The following is a 27,841-nucleotide window of genomic DNA, read 5'->3' as shown; positions in this document are numbered from 1 at the left end:
CAGGACCCTGGGATCATGACCTGAGCCGAAAGCAGCCGCTTAACGACTGAGCCACCCAGGCGCCCTCATTTGAAAATCTTAAATACCTTTTAACTAATACTGTCTGGAAGGATTTAAAGGAAAGTTGTATTTGTATATGTTACATATCAAGGTGGTTTGAAAGTCCTTGAATGCTGTGACTTTCTCTTGACTAACCCTTCGTGCCTAGCATATTATTTTAAACATAACGGTTATGAGGTTTTGTTTTGCTCTGTTTAAATTGTCCTTGTTTACTGTTATAAAATCTGGTTTTCAGATTGATTTTTAAGTATCAAACATAGACATTAAGCATCTACGGTATTCCAGCCAGTGCTAGGCGTTAAAATTAAACGCCACAAATCCTGCCTTGAGTTCACAGTTCACTGGGGAGGACAGAGAGGTAAACAAATCATTGCTGCTGTGTGTTAAAAGCTACAATAGAAGAACAAATTAGTGCCTCCACTATTCTAATCTACTTGTTGCCCACCCTGAGAGATTTGCCAAAGTGGTGGTGCTGAATTTATCACTGACAGCAGCTGCAGCTTGCCCTTCAAAGTGGTGTACTTAGTCTTTGTCTCTGGAAGAGTCTAGTAGATGGTAAGTAATTTACTGAGGGGAGAGAGACTAATTTTAGTCAACTCAGACACAGCGACGGTATTTATGAATCCTGTGAGACTAATAAATCAGACATTGTAGACAATGTTTATTTTCTGTTTTATCAGTTCTATAAAACTGAAATCACGTTTGGTGAATTTAATCTTGTTTATCATTCTTTACTCACCTGATAAAAATTACTTTTCTAAACAGGTTTTGTAGTCTTTATGTTCCTTTGTGCACTGTGTATGCTTTCTTTAAGCCTCTTAAAAAATAAAAAATGTGAGTTCAGAGAACATTAAAATTGAGTTATCCCTTGGTTCTTTGGAGCATTTTAATGAAATAACTTGAGCGTAACAAAACTTTGTAAAAGAAACATGACCTTTGTGATCTTGAGGTATCTACTCTTTGATACGCATGGTATTGATAGCTCATCCTCTTTTTCTGCCATTAATCTGATCCTACATGTCAGCGCTTTAATATTTAGTAGTTATAGTACATTTTTATCATTTCTAATTAAAAATTGTTTTAATTGTTAATCCACTTTACATTTGTAGGGTGTGAATCAGGGTAATGCTTTTCTTTTTTCTGTAGAAAGTGACTATATTTTGAATGATCATAGTACCTCTTGGTAAGATACAGAGATCAAAGATGAATGAGGCATGGTTTTTCTCTTTAAGTAAACTTAAGTTTAATGGGCCTAAATTTAGGCTTAGTTAATGTAGTAGTTCTACAGTTCAGCGAACTTCCAGGGGACATTTAAGGTGGCGAGTTTTAGGTTGTCCTGCCTGAGGACTGAAGGTCACTGCTATTATCTAATGGGTAGGGTGGGGCAGTGTGGGCTGGGATGGATTTCTTAATTTATGAGATAGTGCTGACAATAAAATGCTGATAGCAGCCACAGTGAGAAACAGCTAGAAAAGCTAGTTATCCCTCTCCTCACCATCTACTTGTCTACAAAGGAAGTTGGATTAATTTTTATGTTAAAAGAAAAAAAAATCTAAGAAAATGGAGATTCTTGAGTGTTCTCAAAGGCTGTAGTCAAAAGCAATTTTTAGCTTTTTGTCAGTCAAATGTTGTCCACTTTGAAGTACAATGACACCTTTGTCCGTGGTAGTAGCCTCTCTACAAACTGTGAAATTATGATTTACCCTATGACTTAAGTTTTGGTCTTTTACTCTTCTTTTTAATGATTTTGTGAGTATTTAATGTTTGCTTTCTTTTATTATAAGCATCTTTATTCTTTTTGGAAGTAGATGATTATGTGTGTTAGATTTCATTGGCTATAAAATGAGCAATTGGATTTGATCAGCATTCCTTTTAGCCATTAAATTCTATGATTCTTTCCTTTGTAACCATTTTTTAACAGAATGTTAGCTTTTTAAAATTTGTTTATGGTTAGTATTTTACTTTGATGTAGAAACTTTAAACAGTTCTCTTACTGAGTGAATAAAAATAATCTGTCTTTAGCTTTAGCTTATTTTTAAAACCCCAGATCCATAATTTGTGTTCCTATAAAATTCAGTCATTAAGAACCTTTATAAATACTAATTTTTTATTTTTTTAAATTTACTGAGATGTATTAGAGCTAGTAAATAGAAATCTGACTTAACATTTAAGTTATTTTAGTATATCAAATGAAAACCAAAGACATTTCATTGAGCTATTTCAGTATGGATACCTTAAGAAAACTGTTTGAACATTTTTGGGAACGAGTATATGAAATAAAAGTAACTTTATGTACTGAAGTAGCTACAAAATCTGTAAGTATTAGAAATTTGAAGAGTAAGATTTAGGACTACAACTTTTTATGTTTTGCAATTTCATTGTGAATTGGGAGTAATTTGAAAAAAATTAAGAGTACTTGGGAATCTCTAGCTAGTTGATTCAAAAGACATTTTGAGAGACTAATCAAAGTTTAAAAGAAAGGATTGGCTTCTAACAAATACATTACTTTTTTTTTTCTTTTTTTAAGATTTTATTTATTTATTTGACAGAGAGAGACACAGCGAGAGAGGGAACACAAGCAGAGGGAGAGGAGAGGGAGAAGCAGGCTTCCCACCAAGCAGGGAGCCCGATTCGGGGCTCGATCCCAGGACCCTGTGATCATGACCTGAGCCGAAGGCAGACGCTTAACGACTGAGCCACTCAGGCGCCTTTAATACATTACTTTTGATTTATATCCAATTTGTTTAGATTTGGGATTGAAATTAATCACATGACTTTCCTAAGCTTGTGACTGCAATTAGCAGATCTTCAAATTAGATGGTATCTTTCATACATTATATTCAAGGAATAATACCCCCCCCAGGGGGGTTTGTTGTCTTTGAAGTAATCTTGCCTAAAGGAGTCTTTTTTTAAAAAACTAAACAGAATCAATGGAGAATGGAGTGCTGAACAGGAAGTCAGTTGTGTATGTGTATAAAGCATGCTTACTGCATTCAGCCAGTGGAGTCACCTTTAAAGTAGGAATGGGTTTTTAAAGATTAGAGTTGTCACCAACAGGGCGCGGGCTGTCTTCAGGTGTTGAGCACTCTTCCATATAATTCTTTTAGTATCTTGTGTGATCAGCTACAAGGCTAGAGAGTTTTCTCTGACCCAGGGGCCCTTTATTAGTCAGGGTTCTCCAGAGAAACAGAAGCAATCGGAAATAGATACATATAGTGATTTATTATGAGGAATTTTCTCAGGCATTTATGGAGGCTGAGAGGTCCCACGATCTGCCTTCTGCAAACTATAAAGCCCCTGGAAAACCAGTGGTGTCACTTTCAGTCTGGGGGCAGAAGATTGATGTCTCAGCTCAGAGGTGGTACGAATTCCCTCGCAGGTATTGTTCTATTCAGGCCCTGTATGGATTGGGTGATGCCCCCAGTCTGCTTCACTTAGTCTACCTGTTCAAATGCTAACCTCATTTAGAAACACCTTCACAGGTACACACAGAAATAATGTTTAACCAGATATCTGAGCTCCCTGTGATCCAGTCATGTTGCCTTAAAATTAACTGTTACAGACCTAGTCCAGATTTTGATAACTTGTTAAAGAGTTCTGCTTTATGTATCCAAAAACTACCTCTCTCTAGCTTTCTTTCCTTCATTCTACTTGTGTCCTTCAGTATGCCGCAAAATACTTCTAGTCCCTTTTCTAATATAAAACTTCAAATGTTTGTAGTTCCTATCACAAGTCATTCCTCCCCTAAATTTCCTCCATTTCTTCAATGCACTGGTTTCCTGACTCTTCAGCGTTCTCTGTTGTACAGTATGTAGTCCATGGTGGTTCACACTGGACCAATGCAGAGCCCAGTAGGCCTGTTATGTATAATACAAATAAAAGTCTTTCATTCATCACTCTTTTTGATATATTCAGTCATCATATGTTTTATCTGTATAGCAAAGCTTCTTTTATATTAGGCTATCATCAGAATCCTCTTTTCCTCTAGGTTTAGAAATGTTATTTCTTTAAACATTCCTCATCTGAAGTGGCTGGGCAGTCCTCATCTGAGGAGAGCAGGGTTATTCTCTGCAGAATGTATCTGCAAATATTCTTAATAAAAAATAGCTGATGTGTTTACCATTAACTCTGTGCCAGGCTAAGTTCAAATAGTTTTACATATGTTAACACGTTTAAAGACGTGGGTACTGTTTTTGTATTTTATAGATAGGCCGGTAATCTTATTGGTGTATTTGTCCAAGGCAAAGCAGAATAGTCTGTTACCTATCTTTATGGGTGTTAGGCTCCTGTCACTGCTGCCTAAGAACATATTCTCTTTGGGGGCCCAGTGGAAAGCACTTACATCATGTTAACTAACATCAAGTTAGAGCAGTTTATAACAATTTAAGTGTATCCTCTCATTCCTGCCTGTCCTTCTGGATCCTGATTCTGTCATCTAACATTTGCCGGTTTACTAGCTAGCTTCAAGCCATCTACAGATTGGAGAAACATAACTTCTGTGTTTATGAATCACCAACAATGGTTTGGAAGTCAGGAATTAGAAACCTAGTAATGCCTTCCAGTTTGTTCCTCTTTGTTATAATACACTTAGTTATAAGAGCATATGTTTTGTATCTTGTCTGCAAGAATCTCATGTTACTATATTATATTTTTAGAGCTCCGAATTTCATCCAGCTTCATATTTCATCCCATAACTTACTTAACTGTTGCCCTGCATTTCTTTGAGTTTTTCTGATATGCAGTTTTTTGTGGTTATCATTGTTGAGTCTAGATAACGTCCATACAACCATTTCATGATCTACAAGTCAAGTGTTTTTGTGAAAGAAGGAATTGAAATTGTAATTAACAAAGCTATCTCCTTATGAGCTTCACTCACTACTAGGACCTTGCAGTCATTTTTGGTCATTTATGGAGGGCCCTGCTCATTCCTAGTAAAGCTTATGTGTCAGTTGGAATCCATCTTCATCCTTCTTTTTAAAAACTGTTTTTGCCTAACCCCAGTCTGAAACTACCGCTTTCTTTTTCCATAATCCCTCAAAGACTACCAATAGTGGTTTGACTGGAGATGTCATCTAGGTATTCAGGGATAAGTTATGTAGACCAAGAGGCCTCCAGAGAGTAGCTGTGTGTTTTCTTTGAAATCCCCCTCTTTGGGGGCCTCAGCTTCCACATAACAAGATTTCTCCTTAAACTTTTCAAATGGAAGATCAAATCTTTTAGACAACACAGAGAAGCAAAAACATATTCTACTTTCTGTTATATCTCAGTCCCAAATAGTGTGTCCCCGTCATGATTGTCATTTTGTACCTAACAAAAAACAAAACTTTTTTGTCGTCCTAAGCATTTTTGTGAACCCACTACTTAAGTGAATGGAGGGTTGAAAGTGGATAGGGAGGAAAATAGTGGAGAAGCTATAGACAATCTAGAAATACACAACAGCCTGATGTATATAACTTGTAGGTAATTGTAAATTCAGATAGTCCACTTTTGGAAAGTGGCTTGTTTGCATTTGGTGCTTTTGCTTGGATTTCTCTTTCTTTAAACAGTGGGGGAACTGGACATAATTGGTAATCATGTACTTATCAAAGCTATGTGCTTGCACAGTGATAGAAAATTCAACCCCAGAAGGGAATTTATTGATAAATTACCAAGAAAATCAAGGCATAGGACAGACTTGAGACACTGATTGACCAAGGGGCTCAAGTGATCCAGCACGGACAGGCACATTCCTTGCCTCTCTCCTTTCCTCCCTCTGTCTCTCCTTCCCTTTTGGATCCATTTACAGAGGCTTGCCACATCTCAGATTTAAATTCAGTAAGAAGAGACAAGTCTCTGCCCCAGAGTCACAGCAGAAGCCTCCTTCCTGCCTTTTGGCCTTTGTTGGGTCATATGCACATTCCTGAACCAGTTATCATTATGGCCAGGGGAATGTTTGGATGTGGGAGGGAACCTCCTGGGTACTACCTTGAGAGCCCATCTAGGGCAGATCCCTAAACAAAAGGACTATTGCTGAAAAGTGGGGGAAAGGATGCTGAATTGGCAAATAACAACCATTACAGTGTCTTGAATTCTGCTTTTATTATATAAACTGGTACATTTGGTATTATTTGACTGTTTTTTGACGTATGACAGTTTCTCTTTGAACCTAATAAACATGAAGACAAAGTCGAGGCAGTATAGTGGGAGGTGCATGGCTTTCGAGTCACATATAGAAATTCAGATCCTAGCTCTATTATGTATCCTTATTGTTGAGAAATTTAAGAGAACCCCATAAGTAACACCCCTTTCTCATGCTTGCATTCTGTCAAGAGAAAAGACAACGATTGGCAGAGAGGAATAAAAATACTAGTTTTCATATTGACAGAAGCTGAAACGGAGGATTTGGGTTTTGTGTGACAAACAATGAAGCTCTACAGTTGAACCCAAAACTAATCAGTTCATTACCCCATCCAAGGCACTTTGAACAAGAGCAGGTTTGTGTTTTGTTTTTTTTTTAACCTGGGGTCTGTCCCCACCCTAATAACTCAGACCAAGAAGGTATGAGTTTACAGAAATCTGGCCCCCAAAAGAAGGCAGAACGGTGAAGAAACTACATATGTCTAGTTGCTCTTGGAGGAATCTGGGAGGCTGCTTATTTTACCTCAGTGGTAATTGATGGGATAGGAAGCTACCATTGAGGAAAATTCTTCTTTGTGGAGGAAACCAGAAGACTGATGACATACACACAGACTTAGGAATCTTAATTATTTTTTCTCTTGAACAATAACAACTTACTTTAGGATTGGTGTGATACTCAGATACCAGCAGATTTTGGAGGTGGAAACTTAGGGAGATTATCAAATAACCACCCTCTCTAGTTTTTGGAGTTAGGTTATTATAATAATTGATGTGTGAGTAGGAGGGAGCCCACTTTGCCTCGGAGATGAGTAAAATTGGTAATAATTGGGCAAGCAAGAGGAATTTGTGAAGTGGGAGGAAGCAGGCAATGAAAAAAAAATGTCTTACAGAATCTATAGCTATCACATCCTTGCACAGTTAACCCAAGGCAAGCAAATTTTCTTCAACCGCCTGGTATGAATTCAAAGTTTTTAACCCATTTTCCTATCCACTGGTTCTCACAGTGTGCTCTCTGGACTGATAGCATCTGTATCACCTGGGAATTTGTTAGAAAAGCAAATTATGGAACCCATCCTAATCCTACCGAATTTAAACTCTGGAGGTGAGACCCAGCCATCTGTATTTTAATCACCTATAGGTGATTTTGATGCATATTGAAGTTTAAGAACCACATACCATGATTTGCAAACATCCTCATAACAATTTAATAGATGAAGAGTAATCGCGCTTGCCAGTCATCTTTTCTAGTTCCCAGTCATTGAGCATTTTATTAAATATGGGGGAGTGGGGTATTTGGGGAAGGAGAGAAATTGAGTAGGTAAAATAGAGCTTGGGTTTGAGTGCTACACAGGCATGAGCAATAGGACTGTGTTTTCACCCTGTAAGTTTAGGTATAGTAGCATTATGCCTGTTTTAAAAACTAAATGTAGCAGCAAAATGCACACCTCTGGATAAAGGAAAAATTAGAATGAGAGAGAACCAGGGCGGGGGGGGGGGTGGTGATTATAATTTGTGGAGGGAGGAACTCGAAGATCGGAAAGAAAAGCGTTATATAAAAGGGGCTTTTCAAAGGAAGAATTAACTCTGAAGCTGAAGTGGATGGAATCAAAGATAACTTAAAATTTCAAGCCCAGGTGATTAGAATAATGGTGATTGAGGAAGGGAGTTCTCTACTTAGGGAATAAGATGAATCCAGTGTTGCAGGGCCACCTGGGTGGCTCAGTTGGTTAAGCATCTGCCTTTGGCTCAGGTCATGATACCAGGGTCCTGGGATCAAGCCCCTGCGTCGGGCTCCGTGCTCAGCAGGAAGCCTGCTTCTCCCCTTTCCCTCTGTCACTCCCCTGCTTGTGAACTCTATCTCTCTCTCAAATAAAATCTTTGAAAAGAAAAAAGGTGAAACCAATGTTGGCCGTGTTAACATTGAGGTGATTAAAGGACGTAGATGGAGACGAGAATTGAACACTCATCTTTAGGTGGCTTACAGTACAAGGAGAACTTGGAAGTATTATAGGGAAAATTAAAGTAATGTATCCATTTATTGCTTAAACACTGAATGTCTACCATGTGCCTGGTACGGTTCTAGATTCCCAGAATATACTAATGGGCACACCTGACAAATAAATGAACAAAGTAATTTTACATAATACTAAAGGCCAGCAAAGAAATAGAGTAACAACAAAGAGTGATAAGGGGTAGAGATTTTCTTGGGATAGGTGGTCAAGGGAAGACCTGAGGTGGTAACATATGACAGAAGTCATGGTGGAAGATAGTTTTAGAAAGTCAAAAAGATGGTGGTGTTACAGAGTGGCCAAGGAGAATTGCAGGAAAGCATATTGTTTGTTGTGTTTTTTGCCCTTACAGGGTCTATATTGTATGAAAGGTTTGGAGAGAAGGGTCTGTGTGTTAGAAGGAACATGGGTTTGGAGACATCCCTGCTCATCCATTTTTTTTAGGAATTTGTTAGCTGTGCAGAAGCTCCTCAAATTCTCTGAGGCTTATTCTTCTCAGTAGAGTAAGGAGTAATAACACCTCATGGGATTAAATTGTGATGATAAATGAGAGAATGAATTTAAAGAAATAGTGCTTGGAATGTAAGTGTTGAGTGATCACTATTAATAACAGTGATGCTGAATGGAACATAAAATTCAGTCATGTGAAATGCAGTTTCTAATGGTGAGATCTAATGTCTTGAAATACAATTTTATTTAGGAGTTATACTTTGATCTTTTGTCATGCAAAACACTTTAAAGGCATGAGACTACAGTTAAAATATTTTTATAATTAAATGATGTACTTTGATTAGCTACTGAACGATTAGAAAATATGCTTGTATGCATAATGCTATAAAAGATTTTATTAACTTTTTAATATTTTCTTACAGATGTGTACATCTCATGATTGATATGAAGAAACTAGTCATGGGCCAAAGGTCAAGATACTTCTCTGGGAAATGCTGCTGATGCTGCTGTATAAAGTCATACGATGAGTGTTTGGTTTAAGAAAGATTTTCATATTTAAAAGATTTTCATCTTGGAAATACATCAAGTGAAAATTAGAGTCTTTTGGGAAACATTTTCCTCCTAATAAATTATACTTGTAATGGGCGACATGGCAAACAACTCACTTGCATATAGCGGAGTAAAAAACTCTTTGAAGGAAGCTAATCACGATGGAGACTTTGGAATCACGCTCGCAGAGCTGCGGGCTCTCATGGAGCTCAGGTCTACAGATGCATTACGAAAAATACAGGAAAGCTATGGAGACGTCTACGGAATTTGCAGCAGGTTGAAAACATCTCCCAATGAAGGTGAGCTGTATTATGTTTGTTTTTAGCTCTTTGTATGGAGAGTGCTGTAAATTTGGCTCATAAATAAACCTGTATATATTGTCTTGGTTAATGTATGATTATATCATAATTTTAGTGACATTAAAGTGGATTAGTTCTCAGATTGGTACAATTAAAGTAACTTTAGATCAAGAAATAATGTTGCAAATGTATATATTTTAGGTTGATGGGAGGAAATATTTAGTACTGTTGTGCATATTGTTGCTGCTTGTTTACAATAACAAGATTGCTTTTCCACTGGAGCTACAGAGAATGGAACCAGGTGGGGTAGCCCCCAGGGGATTCAGTGGAAATAAACCCTGCTCACTTATCCTTTATTTTATAAGGTGGCTTGAAATAGTTGTCACTGCCAGTAGCTGACCAAGTTGTTTTTAACCTAAACTTTAATAAATTAGTTCAGAAGGTCCTTTAGCAAATGGAGTAGATTAGATGCCAATTCTTTTTTCTTTTTACCTAGCAGACATTTCCTTTGATTAAAACTAATTTTCAGGTCTTAGAATTAAGTTCAGTTTCCCTGTGTTCAAAGAAGTCTTCGGTTTCATAATTCTCAATTTGTAGTAAGTTTCTTTTTGAGAATAAAGGAAAAGTCATTATAACTTCATTGCATTATGGTCTTTGAAATGGTTTGAGATAGATGACCTTTTATACATTCATCTTGTTGAATAGAAAATTACGGTTAGGAAGTTTCAGAAAGGCTTTTCCAAATTACAAAGGCGGGAGGAGGATACATGATGATGAATGTTTGGTGATTGAACTTTATTTTAGTAAGGATGGGAAATTATTAATGTTAAAAGTTAAAGTATATTTACATATTCCAAAGCAGGTTTCAGAGAAATTTTGTAGAGATGGGTTTTTTTTTTTAAGTTTATTTATTTTTAAGTAATCTCTGCACCCAACGTGTGGCTTGAACTCACAACCCCGAGATCAAGAGTCGCGTGCTGTTTTGACTAAGCCAACCAAGTGCCCCCAGAAATGTTTTTCTTAACTTTTTTTTAATAGATCTTATGCCATGCCGTACTACTTGTGATAAAATTTAAAGTAATAGCCAAAAGTTACCTCCAAAATTGCTAAACATTTTTAAATCACATCAAAAATTCTTTAAACTTGTGTGTTTGTGTGTGTGTGTGTGTATAATCACTTTGAATTCTTAATTGTTTTAATGGTAGGTAAATAATTTTTCTGAGGTGGCATAATCTTGAGGAAGCCAGTATCCGTATTCATACATGCCTGAAAAGGATTCCTTGATCACTTGGAGTATGTTCTTTTTCCTGCGAGGTCTGTTAAGTCTTCTGTATTTCCTGTATCTTTTCCCTAAGTCAGAACTACTAGAAACGTGGACTTCTTAGTTATACCTTAGTATGTTGTACCGTTTTAAGGTAGCGGGGATCCCTGTTGTTGGTATAAATTTTAGGAATCAGGAACAGACCCATGGACTTTAACAGATAGTGATTTGACAAAGTTTGTAGCTTGTTCATTATGCAAACCCATTTTGAAATACTAGCTCACTTTATATCCCTTTTAGAGACTTGTACATTGATACGCTGTTCTCAGCTGGTAGATTGATTAATTCAACTCTATGTACTTCCTACATTTAACCTGAAACCTAATTGTTGGGTGTTTCATGCCACCAAATTGTTAGGAAATGCTACCATTAAAAAGCCCTCAATATAACAACATAGTTTGTTCATAAAATTGATACTGAACTTCACCTTCAGATCACTTACCTGCATTTCCCTCTAGTTAATCAAAAATCTTGTCTTCTAATAACTAAATACCCCTATATGGTCTGTTCTTATTTTTAAAGACGTGATTCTCATTAGTTTGCACTGCAGTTTCTTTTGTGTTGTTATTTTGGGCAGTACTCCTTACATTGATTCTGGTTTAATTAGTGAAGTCTGAATTATTTTGCATTTACTGTAGTACGTTTAAAATTTGGGGAGGGGATGGTTATGTACCTTTCTTACAGCATGATGGAAGCTGTGGATATCTTTAGAAATACTCAACGCTCAAAATTTGATGTGCATTGTTGCTGCTTTGAGCTGTCAAATAATACATGAAATATTTTTCCCTCTTTTATTCTTAGAAAATTCTTGCTCATCTTCCTCATATTGTGAATTTTTGTTAAAATTTGTACAAACTTTTGTCTTCACTGGTTATATATGAACGGTTTGTCATTTTGAAATACTCTTTTAAATTTTTTTTTTTTTTTTTTTTTTTTTTTATTCATGAGAGACAGAGCGAGAGAGAAAGGCAGAGGGAGAAGCAGGCTCCCAAGGAGCAGGGAGCCCGATGCGGGACTCGATCCCAGGACCCTGAGATCATGACCTGAGCCGAAGGCAGACGCTTAACCATCTGAGCCACCCAGGCGCCCCATTTTGAAATACTCTTTTAAAGAATGTGAAAAAGCCATTTTAAGCATTATATATTTGTGTTTACAGTTGTAAGATTAAATAAAAACAGCCACAGCCTTCATAGGAATATTGTTACCAGAGGAATAGTTTCAGTTTAATTTCGAAGTAATTTATTCAGAAAGCTAATGAAATATTTTGTTGCTGATAACTAGGCAAATGATAATAAATAAATCATCATCAGGGATAATCAGCTAGGAGTTTGTATGCTCAAGAAAATGATCCAGACAATAAGTACTCTTTTGTTAGTATAACCTGCTTATAGTCAGGGAAAATAGGATTAAAATGATTCTTTAAAGACCGTAAATTTTGATTTAAGTAAAATGAAGTTTATCTGTTTCTTTAATTCTTTCTTTCATTAATTCATTCATTGACATATAGTCTTTCATCAGATCTACGTTGTTAATTGCCATATATATATGGTATGTATATACCCTCTAAAAAAAAAAAAAGAATTAGTGTTGGCAGTTTTAATTGTAAGATCATCGTAAGTGTATAATTAAATTACATCCCTATTTTAACAGTGTTAATACAGTGTAAGAATATGTGCACCTTAGAATTGCTGGGATATTGTATCTGCTCAGTGGAGGTTACTTTTCTTGGCTGGGCATATACTTTAATGAATAAAACAATCCCTGACTTATTTTTACAAGGGGGAGACAAATTTACAGGACAACTAAGTGAAATGTGTAGTGTATTAGTGATGTGTGCTTAAGGGAAAAATGAGTGGAAAAGGAAAATCAGAAATATTGGGGATGTGGGTATTAGATTGCTATAAAGTCTGGAGGAAGAACAACTTAAGACATTTCTTAAAAGCAGCTACAACAAAAATAAGGTAACACATAGTTAACACTTTTTGTGTCAGATTGGTTGTTGCTAGCACTTACAAATATTAACTCATTTTATCCACCCTTTTTTACAACCAAAGAATCCACAACACAAAAAGGTTAATCCGCTTACCCAAAGTCTCACAGCTCTTAAGTGCCAGAGTAGGGATTCAGACCTTGACATTCTAGCTTCAGAGAACATGCTTTTAACCCCTATATTGTATTGCCTGTTACATAAGTTCAGTTCATGCAACTTGCAGAAAAGTTGAGAATGTTGACAAAAAGGTACCTGTGTTCTCAGATAGTAATTTTTGTTGGCAGGAATTTCATGGTGAAAAAAGTTTTGAGTTTCATAAGGCTTCTGTTGATCAATTAGTCCTTTTAAAATATGCCCTGTTCAGGAAGTTGTATTTGTGAGCTTCCTTATTTGTCCTGCTAATTTACTGCTTGTCTTCCTCCAGAGTACTCCTTTAAATGGATTTGAAGCATACTTTATGTGTACTGATCAATAGGAAGTGTTTTGAGCCAGATGTGATTTTCATATTAAAAACTTAACCATCTTTACTCTTAAAAGAATTGGAAGTATAAATTTTGAGGTTAACTGAAATCGAGACTTGTCACTTCATATTTCATCTTTATCTATTAGAGCAAGCACCTATCTTAGACTCCTCAGAATCCAAGAGTATACTTTTACGACAGAATTACTTACTTATAACATCCTAACTGCATGCAGTTATCCCTCTGGTTTTTTTCATTATCTTTATTGACTTCCTTATTCCTGTTGTAAATCCTATTTCTTGATCCTTTTATTTCTAAACTAGCTTTTGGTATCTTTTCCATTTTAATGTGTTCCTATGTTATCTATGTTATATTTTATATTGGATGGTAGAGTAGACTGTCTAATAATGAGATTTCTAGAATGTAGATCTCTACGCTGGTATCATGTTTATCATTTAGTGCAGTAATACTGCACTAAATAAAGGATAACAGTGAATGCGTACCAATTAAAGATGGGTACTGAGTGGTATTCTGTAAGAGGCATGGATGGCTTCGTGGCCTTGTAAAGGGGCAGGAAAGTGAATGAGACACCAAGCTGTTTAAGTGGTAGTTGCTAAAATTAGGTGCAAGAGGGAAAAAAGCAAAGGGAATAAGAAAAGCAAACAGTGGTAGAAAGAAACAAAAGAGTTATGTGGTAGGAAGCAGGGTAAAGTCAACAGTAATTGTCCCTGGCTGACTAATGTTTCCATAATGTTTCAGATGGCAGTTTATATTTGCACTCCTGGAAGTAAGGCTGTTAGTAATGGTGTGCTTTGACCAGGTCTTCATGATGTAATATAATAAAACTAATATTCACACATGGAAATCTATTTTAACTCTGTAAAAAAAAAAACAAAAACAAGACAGCCCTTTGCCCAGCATGAATCATTGTTGACTTATAGGCTACCGCCAAGAATCCTCTGATGCCCTGATGGATGTGCTTGGTTATACCGGTTGGCACAGCTCTTTCAGGCACTCAGCAAGGATTTCCATCACCACGGTATGCCAGCCATGTATATTTTAATACTTAATAGAGTTACCAACAAGGGTTTTATATTGATAATCCTGCATGATCTTGTCCTAGAAATTTATTGCTGCTGTAATAGAGAATTATACATTTAATTTAATGCCTGTTCAGGTCACTAGTTTCATTGCTTATGAATTTTTTGAAGATAGTTGTTACACTGACTACTCCTAACTTTGTTGCATATACGTAAAGTTGTACTTTTAGAGTCTGAAGTAGCATAGTGCTAGAGTTGTGTTTTTTTTTTTTAAGTTTGGTTTTCTGAGTGCAATAGACATATTTCCTTTTTATTTTTTATTTTTTTAAGGTTTATTTATTTTAGTAATCTCTATACCCAACATGGGGCTCAAACACATGACCTCAAGGTTTCAAGATCAGGAGTTGCGTGCTCTTCCAACTGAGCCAGCCAGGCGCCCCTATGTTTCCTTTTTATTTTATTTTATTTATTTTTTTTTTTTAAGATTTTATTTATTTATTTATTTGAGAGAGAGAGAATGAGAGAGAGCAAGCACATGAGAAGGGGGAGGGTCAGAGGGAGAAGCAGGCTCCCCGCCGAGTAGGGAGCCCGATGCGGGACTTCGATCCCGGGACTCCAGGATCATGACCCGAGCCGAAGGCAGTTGCCCAACCAACTGAGCCACCCAGGCGCCCCTATGTTTCCTTTTTAAACTGTTCTGTTCTGGCTTTCATAATACTAGATTCTTAGGGCTTTCTTTCTTCCTATCTGGCCAGTTGTGTATCAGCCTTCTGTGCTTTCCTTTAGATGTTGGTGGGCCTCAGGTTTCAGTTCATCTCCACACCCTCCTCTTTATCTACACTCCTTGGGTGATGTCATGTACTCCTAAGACTGCACACATCATCTGGATGCTGGTGGTTTCTAAATTTGTAGCTCTAGTCCAGATTTTTACCCCAAACTTTGGGCCTGAAAACTTGATTCATTATAGACATCTTATGTTCGCAACTTTTCCAGACTTTCTGTTCTGAAAGCATATTCTCTTTTTCCCATTTCCATTGAAACCATTATCCATCTTTTAGGTGGCTTGGACTTTGACCGGAGACTTGACCCACTCTCATTGTCTTGGTCAACAAGACCTAGAATTCCTAACTCCTAAATTGGTCTTAACCCAAGGGTATCTGCTTCTCTGCATCCACACTCCCCTGTTTGAAGCCACTGACTTCTTTTATGTTGAGGTAACAGCATACTTGCTGGTGTTTTTTTCTGTCTCCCTTGTATGTTCCCTGTCACTTTCCTGCTTACAGCTAGCTGGTAGTGGTTTTGCATTGGCCCTAGAATGAAGTTCTGACCTCTTGCTTAGGTTAACAGATCTTTTGGGGGATCTGACCCCTGCTTACTTCTCTTATCTCGTTTCTTCTTTCCAACTCTTCTCTTCAATGTTTGAGGCATAGCAGAATTTGCAGTTTTCTTAAATACTATTGTGCCGAGGTCACTCTTGTTCCTGGGTCTCTTAAATTACTATCTCTTCACCTAAAACACTGTACCTCATCCTTCCTATGACTCTTTAACACTTAATCATTCTTTTTTTTTTTTTTTAAGAACAATAGTACAGAGTAGCCTAGTGGGGTTCTTGCTACTCCATTTATTTACTTTAATTTTATTTATGATTATTTTTTTAAGTAAGCTCCACACCCTGAGATCGAGTTGCAAGCTCTGCCCACTGAGCCAGCCAGGCGCCCTATCTCTTAATCATTCTTAAGACCTCAAATTAGATACCTTAGAATTTCCTCCTCTACTCCCACCCCCTAAATTTTGGATTCTGGTTCCCTTTGTATATTCCTCACCACCCCATCATAATACTAAACACACTGAGCCATGATTAACTGGTTACTTGTCAGCTTGCCCCACTAAACTATGAGTTCTTTGAGGGCAAGTGCCAGAGAAAGGCATGCTGTCTGACTCACTTCCCCGCTTAGTGCCCATCACAGTGCCTGGCCCATGGAAGTGAATGCGAAAGTTTCACTTTAGACCAGTGATTCCTAAATTGAGGAGCAGTCCTCTCTTTTGAAATTGAGAGTATTAGTTTGTTTCCCAAGAAGAATGCACGTAAACATAAATTTTCACATGCCTTCTAGGTCTCCATGTTTTCCTGCAGCCTTCACTTGGAGAAGTCAGGGTGGCTGCTACCATTTTACCGCTACCACCATCATCTCTCTCTCTCACACACACACACGCAGACGTACATACAGAACTTGGTGAGACTGGGGTATTCGCTGTGTAGTAGCCGTGATTTTCAGTTAAGCCCCTTCCAGTATTTTCCCCTCTTCAATTCCTAAGCTGAGACATGATTTTATTAGTGGCAGCAGTTGTGGTGCTACATTTTCTTATAAAACATCCAGCCATTGATAAAATTTGAATTTTATGTCTTTTCCAAATATATACACAATACTCTTGAGCCATTATCTATTCATAGAATGAAAATAGGCTGCCCCCCCCCCACTTCCCACAGTGGTGAATCCAGACCCCAAAAGCACATAATTGTGAGACTGTCAACCTTAAATAAACGGTAATTTAATTAAACAAAGATGAGTCTATTTGAGAGTAGCAGGGGAATTGCAATTCAGGACTTGCAGACTATGGCAAGCCATGGCCAGGTCCAAGGAGGCAAAGGGCGGGGAGACTAGCTGTTGCTAGGTTCTGGGAGGAAATTGAGGAGGGTTGTTTTGAATATAACTTCATTGGAGAAGAACAGGAGTGCGAGGTTGTGGTGGTTTCTCACTGGCTGCAAGTGGTGGGCAGTTTGCTGTTACTGAGGCATGTGGAAATCTTCCTCCTTCCTGCTGGTCTTATAAGTTGAGGTGAGTGCTATGTGCATGAGAACTCTCCCTTCATGGCTTCCCGACTACATTTTAGATTAGATTTCCTTGATTCATTTTCATGTTTTCCCCTTCCGCTTAAGATCTTTCCGAGAAAGCATCACTGATTAAGCATCAGGTTGTTCTTTTTGATTGAAATATTTTTGTCTTTCTGGGTCTTTTGGTGCTTGGAAGGACCTTTTCCAAGAGTCATGTCCCATATATATAGGGGTGGGGGAGTGGGGACTAAGTAGCAAGTGGAAACCATGGAGGCCACATTTGAGTAACAGGGAAGATAGAAGGAGGGCTGTCAGGCATTTCCTATTCATAAATTCCTACTTATCAAGCTTATAAACATTGGATCATCTCAAAGCCTTGAGCTAACATTCTGTTTGCTACATTATGTTCATGGCCTTCAGAAATAGCAGGAAGGACTGAACTCAAAAAGGGGTTTGTGGGTACCACACCTGTATTTCTCATTGTCTCCAGAGCTGTTGGAAATCTCCTTTGGTCCTCCTGTTGCCACCAAATCTCCTAGTGCTGACTAGGAAATTCCAGGTTGGCTGGTCAGCTTGCTTTTTAAGCCAAGTGGGTTGCTCAATGGTCTTACGTAACTGAGCTTTAACGTCCCCAGAAGTGTTAATCCAGGTGCAGCAGGTGGTGGTGGCCACAGCACAGATACCTCCTTGCTCAGTAGAAGATAATCAAGGACTGTCCTATTACCAACTTCGGCCAGAGAGTCTAAGGCTCTTTTTTGGGCAGCTGTTGTCTTGGCTACTGATTCTGCAATATCTCCAAGAGTAAAGGAGAGATTTCTGATCATGTTCTTGTTTACATTTACTCCTAACTGGGGAAGTATGGCCCTGCCAAAGGAAGTGAATCCTGAATCCTGAAAGCCTCCTACTAGGTCCTTTCTCATTTGACGATGTAAATACAGGGGATCTGACCAAAGAAGGTGCCTTAGTTGGTTTGTGGAAAGTTAGGAGCACAGTCACATAACTCAAAAGGTCTTACCTTGATATGTACCGGTTGTTGAGGCATTTATAGGCCCAAGGAGAATGATAACCACCACAGACAAACATAAATCCAGTTGGGACACAAATCACTCTCACTCACTCAGGTGGCACTGTTAATAGGTAAGAGATTTTAATGATAAATCCAACAGTCTGAAAGGCAGACCCCTCCTTTAGCAATGGCCTTGAGAAATCGGGTGAAAGTGTTCTCTTTCTAGGCCAATGGCAAAGTGAAAGAGAGAGAAGGAAAAAAGTTTCATGTTTAAACTATGAAGTCTTGATTCGGCATCAGGGGAGTAAGGAGTCAGCCTTTATGTCAGCTACTTCTTTCTCTAGTCCGTTTGATTCGGAGGTCTCTAGCATCTGTGCAGGACCAGATGTCAGATGGCGCCTTCTTCATCCGTGAGATACGTAGTCAAGGTTTAGGTCCCCAAGGTTTGGCTGCCATCTGGGTGGTGAGAAGGACCTGCTGTAGAGTCCCTTCCAAGTACATTCATGGGCAGTCTTTGTTCTTACTGATTACAAATCAAAAGTGTAAGAGAAAATTGGAAATGTTACTTTGGAGAATTGTAGCCAGATTTTTGAGGAAACTAGAATTCAGGATCCAGTCCAATTTACAAGTATATAACAAAGACAATTAACAGGATTAGAATCTAAAGTAGACAAAGGAATAAACATAATTTCTTCCCTGCTGCAAGTACCCTCATTTTTTATAATAAAACTATTTTTTTGCATTAAACTTTGCTTGATTATTTATAATAGTGAAGCAAGAATAGTGATTAACCACCTAAGCTCTTTTTAAGACTGCTTTGCTGGAATTTTGTAAGCAAGGTACCAGGTTGATTTTTCCTTCGTAGGATTTCACTGGCTCCGTAAAGTCAAACTTCTTCGCTCAAGACTCTCATTCTATCTGAATGTATGCACATTTCTCAAATACGATATTCCAGTCAAAGCTTTGGTAATATAACCAATGTTTCTCTGTCCTGATACAAGGAGAACAGATTCTTATTGAATTTTTGCAAATAATTGTCACGAAGATTAGAATATTCACTAAGAGTTTCCAAATTCTGGAGGGATCATGTGGATAAATAAAGATAAATGCTTTATCTTTATTGACAGAGATGCATATCACCAAGTTGTTAATAGCTTAAGAGAAAGAGAAAAAGATTTCCTAAAATCTGAAGAAGCAAAACATTAGAGAACCAAGAATGTTTTAAACAAGTCATAAAAATTATAATCCTCCTCCTCAGTTCATTCAGTCTCATGTTTTCAATTCTTGTTCTGCTTGAATTCAGTTTGCCACTAGATCTGGAAATTCTTACCCAGTTCAGTTTTATTATCTTAAAGTTACCAGAGAACTGTCCTTTCCTGAATCTCTTTGAAGATGAAGTATTTTTGCAGGAACACTTGTAAAAGCATCAGAGTAAAACAATAACTGTCTGTAAATGGCCAAAAAGACTTAAAAATGGCCATGGCTAAAGGCCTGATGAGAGTTCATTATAATGCAGCCGAGAAAGAAATTTGTTTATTGTTGTGGCAGATACTTTAAGGTAGTAACTAGAATTACAAGTGTTAACGTGATATAAGGACATATGAGATCTTTAGAAATTTCATGCTGTTTTTGCTTATATTAATAATGTATTTCCACACAAATATATTCTAAGAAGGTTTAACATCACCTATTTGACCATACTTCCCATGTAATTCAACATACCAAATAAGTCTAATTAGTTTAACATCTCCCTCTTTATAAGGAGAACAAATCCTTTGATATGTTCCAGGGACCTTCTGTAAAAACCTAAAGTTACTTCAAGGTCAGAATACTTCCTTTAGAATTTGATTTTGGGGAAGTTTGTCAAAAATATCAAAAGGCTGGGACACTTACAGAGGATGATAGGTCACTGTGAAATAATACTTAGGTATTGCTTTAACCAAAGTGACAAAGACTTTGCAGGAAAAGACAGAAAGTTAAATAGTTGTAAAAAGCCTTAGCTTCTTTACTATTGAAAATAATAAACTTTTTAAAAAAGTAATCAAAGACGTGATGAGGACAAAACACACAATCTTTCTAGCAGATTACATTAAAAGTAAAGAAAAACCTTTGTTTACAATATCTTATTAAGGGCAGATCAGTAATGTAAGAAAACATTGTTCTTTTAAACAGAGGTAAAAACAAATTCTGATTTTGTACCACTGTACTTTTGATAATTAAAACTCATTTTTTTAAAAAGATTTTATTTATTTGAGAGAGTGAGCACAAGCGGAGAGGAGGGGCAGAGGGAGAGGGACAAGCAGACTGTAATGAGCAGGGGACCTGATGCAGGGCTGGATCCCAGGACCCTGAGATCATGACCTGAGCCAAAGTCAGATATCTAACTGACTGAGCCACCTAGGTTCCCCATACTGAAACTCATTTTTAAATAAATTTATTTTAATCTTAACCGGCTTGATCACACATTAAAATCACCATTCAAAGATTCCTTTTCTAAAAACCTACAACTTTCTTTTTTACATTCAGATTTTATCCTGTCTTTGTTCTTTTCAGGTAACCAGCCTCTTCCCTTTTTTTTTTTTTTTTAAGATTTTATTTATTTATTTGACAGAGAGAGAGAGAGCAAGAGAGGGAACACAAGCAGGGAGATTGTGAGAGGGAGAAGCAGGCTTCCTGCTGAGCAGGGAGCCTGATGCAGGGCTCTATCCCAGGACCCTGGGATCATGACTGCGCTGAAGGCTCAACTGCCGAGCCACCCAGGCACCCCGTCTCTTTCCCTTTTTAAATAACCAGGCTTACTTTTTAAAATTTTTTAATAAGATTTTATTTATTTGAGAGAGAGAGCAGGAGAGGGGGAGGGTGAGAGGGAGAAGCAGCTCAGCAGGGAGCCTGATGCGGGACTCGATCCTGGGACTCCAGGATCATGACTTGAGCCAAAGGAGGTCGCTTAACCAACTGAGCCACCCAGGCACCCACCAGCCTCACTTTATAACAAACTTTTCCTCAACAAAAGTGCATGTCTGGGCACCTGGGTGGCTAAATCGGTTAAGCATCTGCCTTGGGCTCAGGTCATGATCCCAGGGTTCTGGGATCAAGTTCCGCGTCTGGCTCTGCTTCTCCTTCTCTGCCCCTTCTCCCTGCTTGCATTCTCTCTCTCTCCCTCCCTCTCAAATAAATAAAATATTAAAAAAAGAAGTGCATGTCTATTCCTTTCTACCTTCTTTTACCAAAAGCCCACATCCCCGAATTTTTTTGCATATGGAGATGTTTCCCTTATTATTTCTAGTAGTTTTAAGCACACACATTAATTAGAATTCTTACCCCTTAGCAACCTTAATTAAGAAGTAAACAATTCTGAACTGGCCTTTACATTAGCATTCTGTGAATTGGCAGACTTATAAATACTTTATGATTGCTGGAAACATGCTTTTTGCATAGAATATTTTTAAGCATGCCTAAAACATGTTTATTATTAGACTCAAATATTTTTAGTTCCTCTGTAAAATGAAGCAAAAAAGCCTGTATGTTCAGTAATCTATGTTTCAATATTTTATCTTACTTGGAAATGATCTGTTTAATGAATTTAGCTTAACTCATCACTTAATTTAGCCAAACTTTAAGGTTTCAGGTTACCAAAAAGATTTGGGGAGATTATTTGAAAAGTTCACCTAAAGCCGTTTTATCCTACTTACGTCTGTTTAGTTTACTCATTCTCAACAATTATGTTTAGTTACCCACTAAAGCTTCATGAGACATTAGAATCAGCCATTCTTGTTGGCAAATTTTGTAACAGATACAACATGAATTTATTTGATTAGTAAAACCGGTAGAATAGAAGTTGTATGTCTACATTACATTTAATGCTGGTAACTCTGAAGACATGCCTATTTTAGTGAAACCAAACTTAAGCTAGCTTTTATTTGTCACAGATTGTCCCAAAATCCTGAAAAGCATTTGGGTTACTTTCTATTATATTTTTTAAAATTTCTATGAATACTTAATTCACATTTGAGTCAGCTAAATTGAACTCTTTTACAAATTAATTTTAGTAATTCTATTGGCAGTAGAAAATGCTACATATATACAACACACGTATAGATATGCTTAAACATAAACAGACATAAGCAGAGACCTCATGGTTTCTACTTTATTCATTATAAAAGTGGGATCTAAGTTTTCTGGTAGTTGGAATAAGTTAAGGCTACCGGTTCATATGGCTAAAGCTAAGTTTTAAATGACCTTTCCCCCTTTTGTTTTTCTTCTGATAAGAATTACTTCCCTGAAGTTTGTACTTTAGCATTTACAACTCAGAGGCACAAGGAAGAACGCAAGTTACAAGCCTTTAAAGATCAATAGGGGAACCAAAAAAAAAAGATCAATAGGGGAGGTTTTGGGATTGGTAAAAAGAACTGCCTCTAGAGTCACATTTCTAGTTTTTACAAAGATTTGTAAGATAAGGATAGTTGCTCTCAATTCCTCAAAGAATTGGGTTGCAGCTTAAATGACATCATAGCTTGATCCAGCCACCCAACTGCATTATCCTCAGCATAGAGGAGAGCACCTTAACAAAATTTCCTAGCAGGAACCAACCAGTGCCTCTGGTCTTATTTTCTGCCTTTTTGTGTATCCACTAATCTCTGGAGTTAATCCAACTATTAAAATGTCAGAGGATTTCCTATGAGTTTAAGAAATTATTTAACTATAGCCCTTAGTTTAGTCTTTAGTGTGGCCTTTGACCAAGAAATGAAAGATGCCTGAGGAGAATTGCCTATAGCTTCAGGTGGTCTTATTTGAAAAGGTAATTGTTTAATAGGCTCTTCAGAGTGGAAAGGCAATTCAGACAGGATTACTAGAATGAGTACTCAAAGGAAGAAAGGGGAGCAGTATGAGTATTATGTCAGTCTTATAGCCTTTTGTTTAGGTACCTCTTATATCTTCACTTTTTCATTAGCCTTTTACAACAAATCTTTATTGAAAGATTTGGAACCACAGTTTTTAGACATAAAATAGGCAGGTATGCCAGGAGGTGGCTTGCTTAACTTTCTGGATTTTAAGGGTCCCACTACTCAGAGTAGAAGTACAGAAAACAAAAAGAGTACTCACCAAGAAGGGTAATACCTTCACAAAAGTAGACCCCAGATAAAGTCAGAGAGCTGAACCAGAAGGAGGGAGCTTGACTCTGAGAGGAGACTCACTGAACCAAAAGGAAAAAGACAACTCACAGAAACGAAGAGTGCAAGGGGCTCAAGTGGAACCCACAAAAGAGTTGTGAGGGTCATTATTCCCTAGGGGTTCAGCTCCTTCCCAACCCACTTCTGACACCAGGTAATATCAACCTTAAATGAAACACATGGTAATTTAATTAAACAAAGATAAGTTTATTCAGGAATAGCAGTGGCATTGCAAGTCAGGGCACGCAGACTATGGTGAACCATAGGCAAGTCTGAAGAGACAGAGGGGAGGCTAGCTTTTACTAGGTTCTGAGAGGAGATAGAGTTGTTTTCAACATAGCTTCATTGAAGAAGAGCAAGAGCTCAGGGTTGTGGCAGTTTCTCACTGGCTGCAAGTGGTGGGCAGTTTGTGGTTCCCGAGGCAAGTGGAAATCTTCCTCCTCCCTGTTGGTCATTTAAGTTGACATGAGCGCTACATGTGTGACAATTCTCCCTTCATAGCATCACAGCTCCATTTTAAATCAGGTTTTCTTTACTCATTTTTACAGCTACTTTTGATGGTTTTTAAAAATATATTTTCTGGGGGCACCTGGGTGGTTCAGATGGTTAAGCGTCTGCCTTTGGCTCAGGTCATGATCCTAGGGTCCTGGGATTGAGCCCCGCATCCGGCTCCCTGCTTAGCGGGGGGCCTGTTTCTCCCCCTTCCTCTGCTTCTCCCCCTGCTCATATTCTCTCTTTCTCTGTATCTCTGTGTCTCAAATGAATAAATAAAAAAATCTTTAAAAATATATATATTTTTTCTGTTTCTGAAGGTAATGGGCCATGAGGAGATCAGTGCTAAACATGCCCTTTGCTTCATTGTCACTGCACTACCATCAACTGAGCCAGTGGGACTAGGCAGAAGATCTGTCGTTTTATTTATTCATAAGTTATACTTGATGATTTCATGTCATATGTACTGTATTTTTAAAGCTCGGACCATGTAGTCTCATTACCAGTTTCATCAGCTTAGCTATCTCCTTTCCTCTCTAAGAACTTTGCTTTCTCTCTCCTAACAGTGGAAGCCTCTTCCTGCACTTAGAGCAGGCTAACACTTATGCCATGGATGCCATTCCCCTTGCCTCTTTGAAGAGAAGGCTTTACTCTAGTGTTAACCTGTGTCTCTGGTGTTGTCTTCTCTATTTGATTACTTCCACTGGTAAATTACTTGCCTTAGTATCTATCACTCATCTTTTTAAAAACCTAATGGGTTTTACTTACCCACTTTAATTCACTTTTGCTGCTTTATTTTTCTCTGCTGTATCATACTCCAGAAGAAGTTTTATGATCATAGTTTCCACTCACTTTCTAATTTTTATTCTCTCTTCAGTTCTTTCTAATCAGACTTTCTTCACGACACTCCACTGTAAGATTTCTTTTCAAGGTCATCAGCCTCCATCTAGTGAAAGCCAGTCTCTGTCTTCAGTCCTACTCCTTTGATACATTCATCCACATTATCTTCATCTTTTTAAAAAAAAAACTCTCCTTTTCTAGGCTTCCATAGTATTATATGAGCCTGTTTTGGAACCCCTCCCCCTCATCCCTGCCTATTTCTTTGGATTGCCTTTGGCTTTTCTTCCCCTATCTGACCTTCAAATGTTGGGAAGGTTCCAAGGCTCTAGCCTCAGCCCTTCTCTCTTGTCTGCTTCTGGGAGCTCTCACTGGGCCCATGGCTCCAGAATCATCTATACATTGATGATTCTCTGATTCAACCTCTGAGTTCCAGATATGGCTAGCAAGCTGTCTATAGACTTCTCCACTTGTTTGGCATCTCTTGTGTAAATCTTTAAAATGAAAACCAGTAACTCTTGCCTCTCTTTTTTTGCTTAATTCTGCAATTCCCAAAGCCTGCTCTATCTTGGGAAATGTCTTTACTATCCATCCATTTAAATGTATAAACCCCCCACCCCCCAAAAATCTAGATACCGTTCTTTATTCTTTCTCTTTCTTTCATCCACATCCAGTCCTTTAGCAAGTTCTGTCTGATCTTTTTACAAGATAATTGGCAGATCCAGTTAAAAACTCAGATTCAAGCCACCAACATCTCTTACTTTGTACTGCGACAACCTCCCTAATGGTCTTTTCCCTCCGCTCTTGAACTCTTCAGTTTATACTTCACACAACAATTAAAATAAGATCAGTTATTACTGCAATGCTTTAAAACCCTTCCCTTTTAGAAAGGTTTCTGTTACACTGAGAATAAATACTAGTCTTCTCTATGTCACTTTGTCTCTTTGTTTCCCTCCAGTATAATTTAAGCTTGCTGAATGTATAACTTGTTCACAGTAATTCCTCAGATGTAAAATAGTCCCTTAAAGTAGTATCTGGTGGGGAACAGACTATTGTTATAAAACCCTTCACTATATTTAGATTATAGTAAGTTTATTATTTTATATTAATGGAAATTAATTGCCCTCGAAGTGTAATTAAAACCTGTAGTGTTCAGTTTGTAACTTGTCATCCACTTACTTAATAGCTGTTACCTTATAGTTTATGATTTGATACTTTGTATCTTCTTCTCAGGCCCTTCCAAACAACTTTGTAGGTTACACCAACAGATATTAATGCCCCTCCCCCAACTGCTACAAAAGTTAAGTCACATGTGCAAAATTTCAGTAAGTAAACTGGTATCTAGGTATTCTGGTTCTTAAACCAGATGACCTTATTGATGTTATGTCCTAGGTGTGTGCTTGGTGGTGGTTTGGAAGAATTACAGTAACCTTTAGGACCAGCTGCTTTTTTATTTTCTAAATTCTCTCCAGTTATATTTTTTTTTTTTTTAAAGATTTTATTTATTTATTCATGAGAGACAGAGAGAGAGACAGAGGCAGAGGGAGAAGCAGGCTCCCTGCAGAGCAGGGAGCCCGATGCGGAACTCGATCCCAAGACCCTGGGATCATGATCTGAGCCGAAGGCAGACGCTTAACCGACTGAGCCACTCAGGCGTCCCTCTCCAGTTATATTTTTAAGCTGTCTTTAGCTCTATGGCTGTTTTTGTTAGCATTAACATAAAATATTGGCCTCTGTTGTAACCAATGTAAGTTTTGGTCAGTTATTTTTATAGTTAATAATGATGATATTTAAAACTACTAGGTATTATATATATGTAATTAATGATAGGTTCTATTAAATGTGAGTTAAACTTATAGAACCAATAACTTCAGACGATTTCTTAGAAAAAAAATTGGAGACTGACACAGGGCAGGAATGCAGTCTTTTTTTTTTGCTAGTAAGATCACTAAAATACAAGACAAAACAAACTTACAATTTTTATGAAAGAAAGGACACTTAATTAAAAAAGCAGCAAGCACATAATCTCAGAACACTGCAAGGTTTAGTTCTTTAAAACAAATTTTGTTTTGTGGAAAACATCACTACATTGATTGTCCAGGATGTCCCTCAGTTAAACCAGGGACCAGTGCTAACTGCTTGCAGCCAGGTGTGATTGGGGAGCATTGCTCTAGTCGGAAGAAACTGTGTAGATCCTAAATTAAAATTTGCAAGTTTCTTCTCTCATACTGTCTTTCCCCTGGTCACAATTAGTACAATCCTTTGATTCCTTTCTTTCTGTTAAACTCTGTCTCGAAGCCTGGCGTTCTGTGGAAGCTTTCAGATGATGACTTTTGTCATCGGAAAATCTGAAATCCTTTCTGCCCAGAATGCACTGACCTTGTTACAGTTGCTAATGAAAACATCTCTGGAATCTTCTTGATACCTTTAACAAAGTAAATAATTACTTTAAAAAGTTTATATTCATTTCTTACTGTTTATTCTAGCAGTATACTTTCTTTGTTCTCTCTTCTACTCTCTGCTTGTCTCCACATTGAGATTACTAGCTGAAACACTAAAAACCAAGAGCCTTCCAGTAATCTGTTGTTCTCTTAGAATGAACTCTTGCTCCCCCCAAAAGATTAAGTTAACTAAATTAATTATAAATTTAAATTTATGATAAACTGGAAATTGTATCATTCTGGTACCTTTGCCTCCTTCTTTGATATTTTTAAACAGCCTAAGGAAACAAATCATTTGTCACTGCTGCCTGTGTTCTCATACCCCCCACAAAAATGTAAATGTGTACATACTTTGCTTTAGCTAATGGGAACATGTCTAGGTTTGATGGGATCAGCAGGGTTAAATTAGAGGAGGACCTGCTAGATGCTGTGAAGGAAAGGCAAAATTGATACTCATCCAACTCTCTCTCAACCTCTTACCTCTCCACTTCCACACTTCATGCAATAAATGCTATGTCCTACAATGCAGTGACCGTGGGTGCAGTCAATAGCACTACCTATTTCTTAAGCTGAAACTAAATCCTAAAAATAAAATTCAAAAGAAAAGTCATCCTAAGTTTCCTGTTTTTTGTGACTTGGAAATCTTTTATCAGTGAAAGTCTAACAGACATTTTAGTAGAGAAGTTTTAGAGTTTAAATTAACTTCTCATTGTTCTTTAGTAAATAAGAGTGAAAATCAAAGATTTTCACTGATTGAGTTAACCA

The 27,841-nt window shown here is 37.5% G+C and overlaps 1 protein-coding gene and 1 long non-coding RNA gene across 8 annotated transcripts in view; one reads left to right on the top strand and one right to left on the bottom strand.

Annotated features, from left to right (window-relative positions):
• ATP2B1 (ATPase plasma membrane Ca2+ transporting 1) overlaps positions 1-27,841 on the top strand; it is a 126,560-nt gene that overhangs the window by 47,272 nt on the left and 51,447 nt on the right. For 5 of the 6 annotated variants that reach the window (XM_031018608.2, XM_031018610.2, XM_031018609.2 and 2 more), the window contains exon 2: positions 9,059-9,484. In XM_031018608.2, the coding sequence (XP_030874468.1) occupies positions 9,277-9,484 (208 nt within the window). In that variant the 5' untranslated portion in view covers positions 9,059-9,276. Of the gene's footprint in view, positions 1-7,254; positions 7,280-9,058; positions 9,485-27,841 lie in introns of those variants that run through there. The other variant, XM_081822180.1, reaches the window with a different exon arrangement.
• Positions 18,316-27,841, bottom strand: part of LOC145721861 (uncharacterized) — a 69,493-nt gene continuing 59,967 nt past the window's right edge. For both annotated transcript variants that reach the window (XR_014145826.1, XR_014145827.1), the window contains exon 4: positions 18,316-18,658. This is a non-coding gene — a long non-coding RNA (uncharacterized LOC145721861). The remainder of the gene's footprint in view (positions 18,659-27,841) is intronic.

The sequence above is a fragment of the Leptonychotes weddellii genome, chromosome 5, assembly GCF_054177405.1.
Source record: "Leptonychotes weddellii isolate Sample4059 chromosome 5, ASM5417740v2, whole genome shotgun sequence".
Taxonomy (NCBI): Eukaryota; Metazoa; Chordata; class Mammalia; order Carnivora; family Phocidae; genus Leptonychotes; species Leptonychotes weddellii.
The sequence above is the reverse complement of the archived record's forward strand: the minus strand, read 5'-3'. Positions and strand labels throughout refer to the sequence as shown.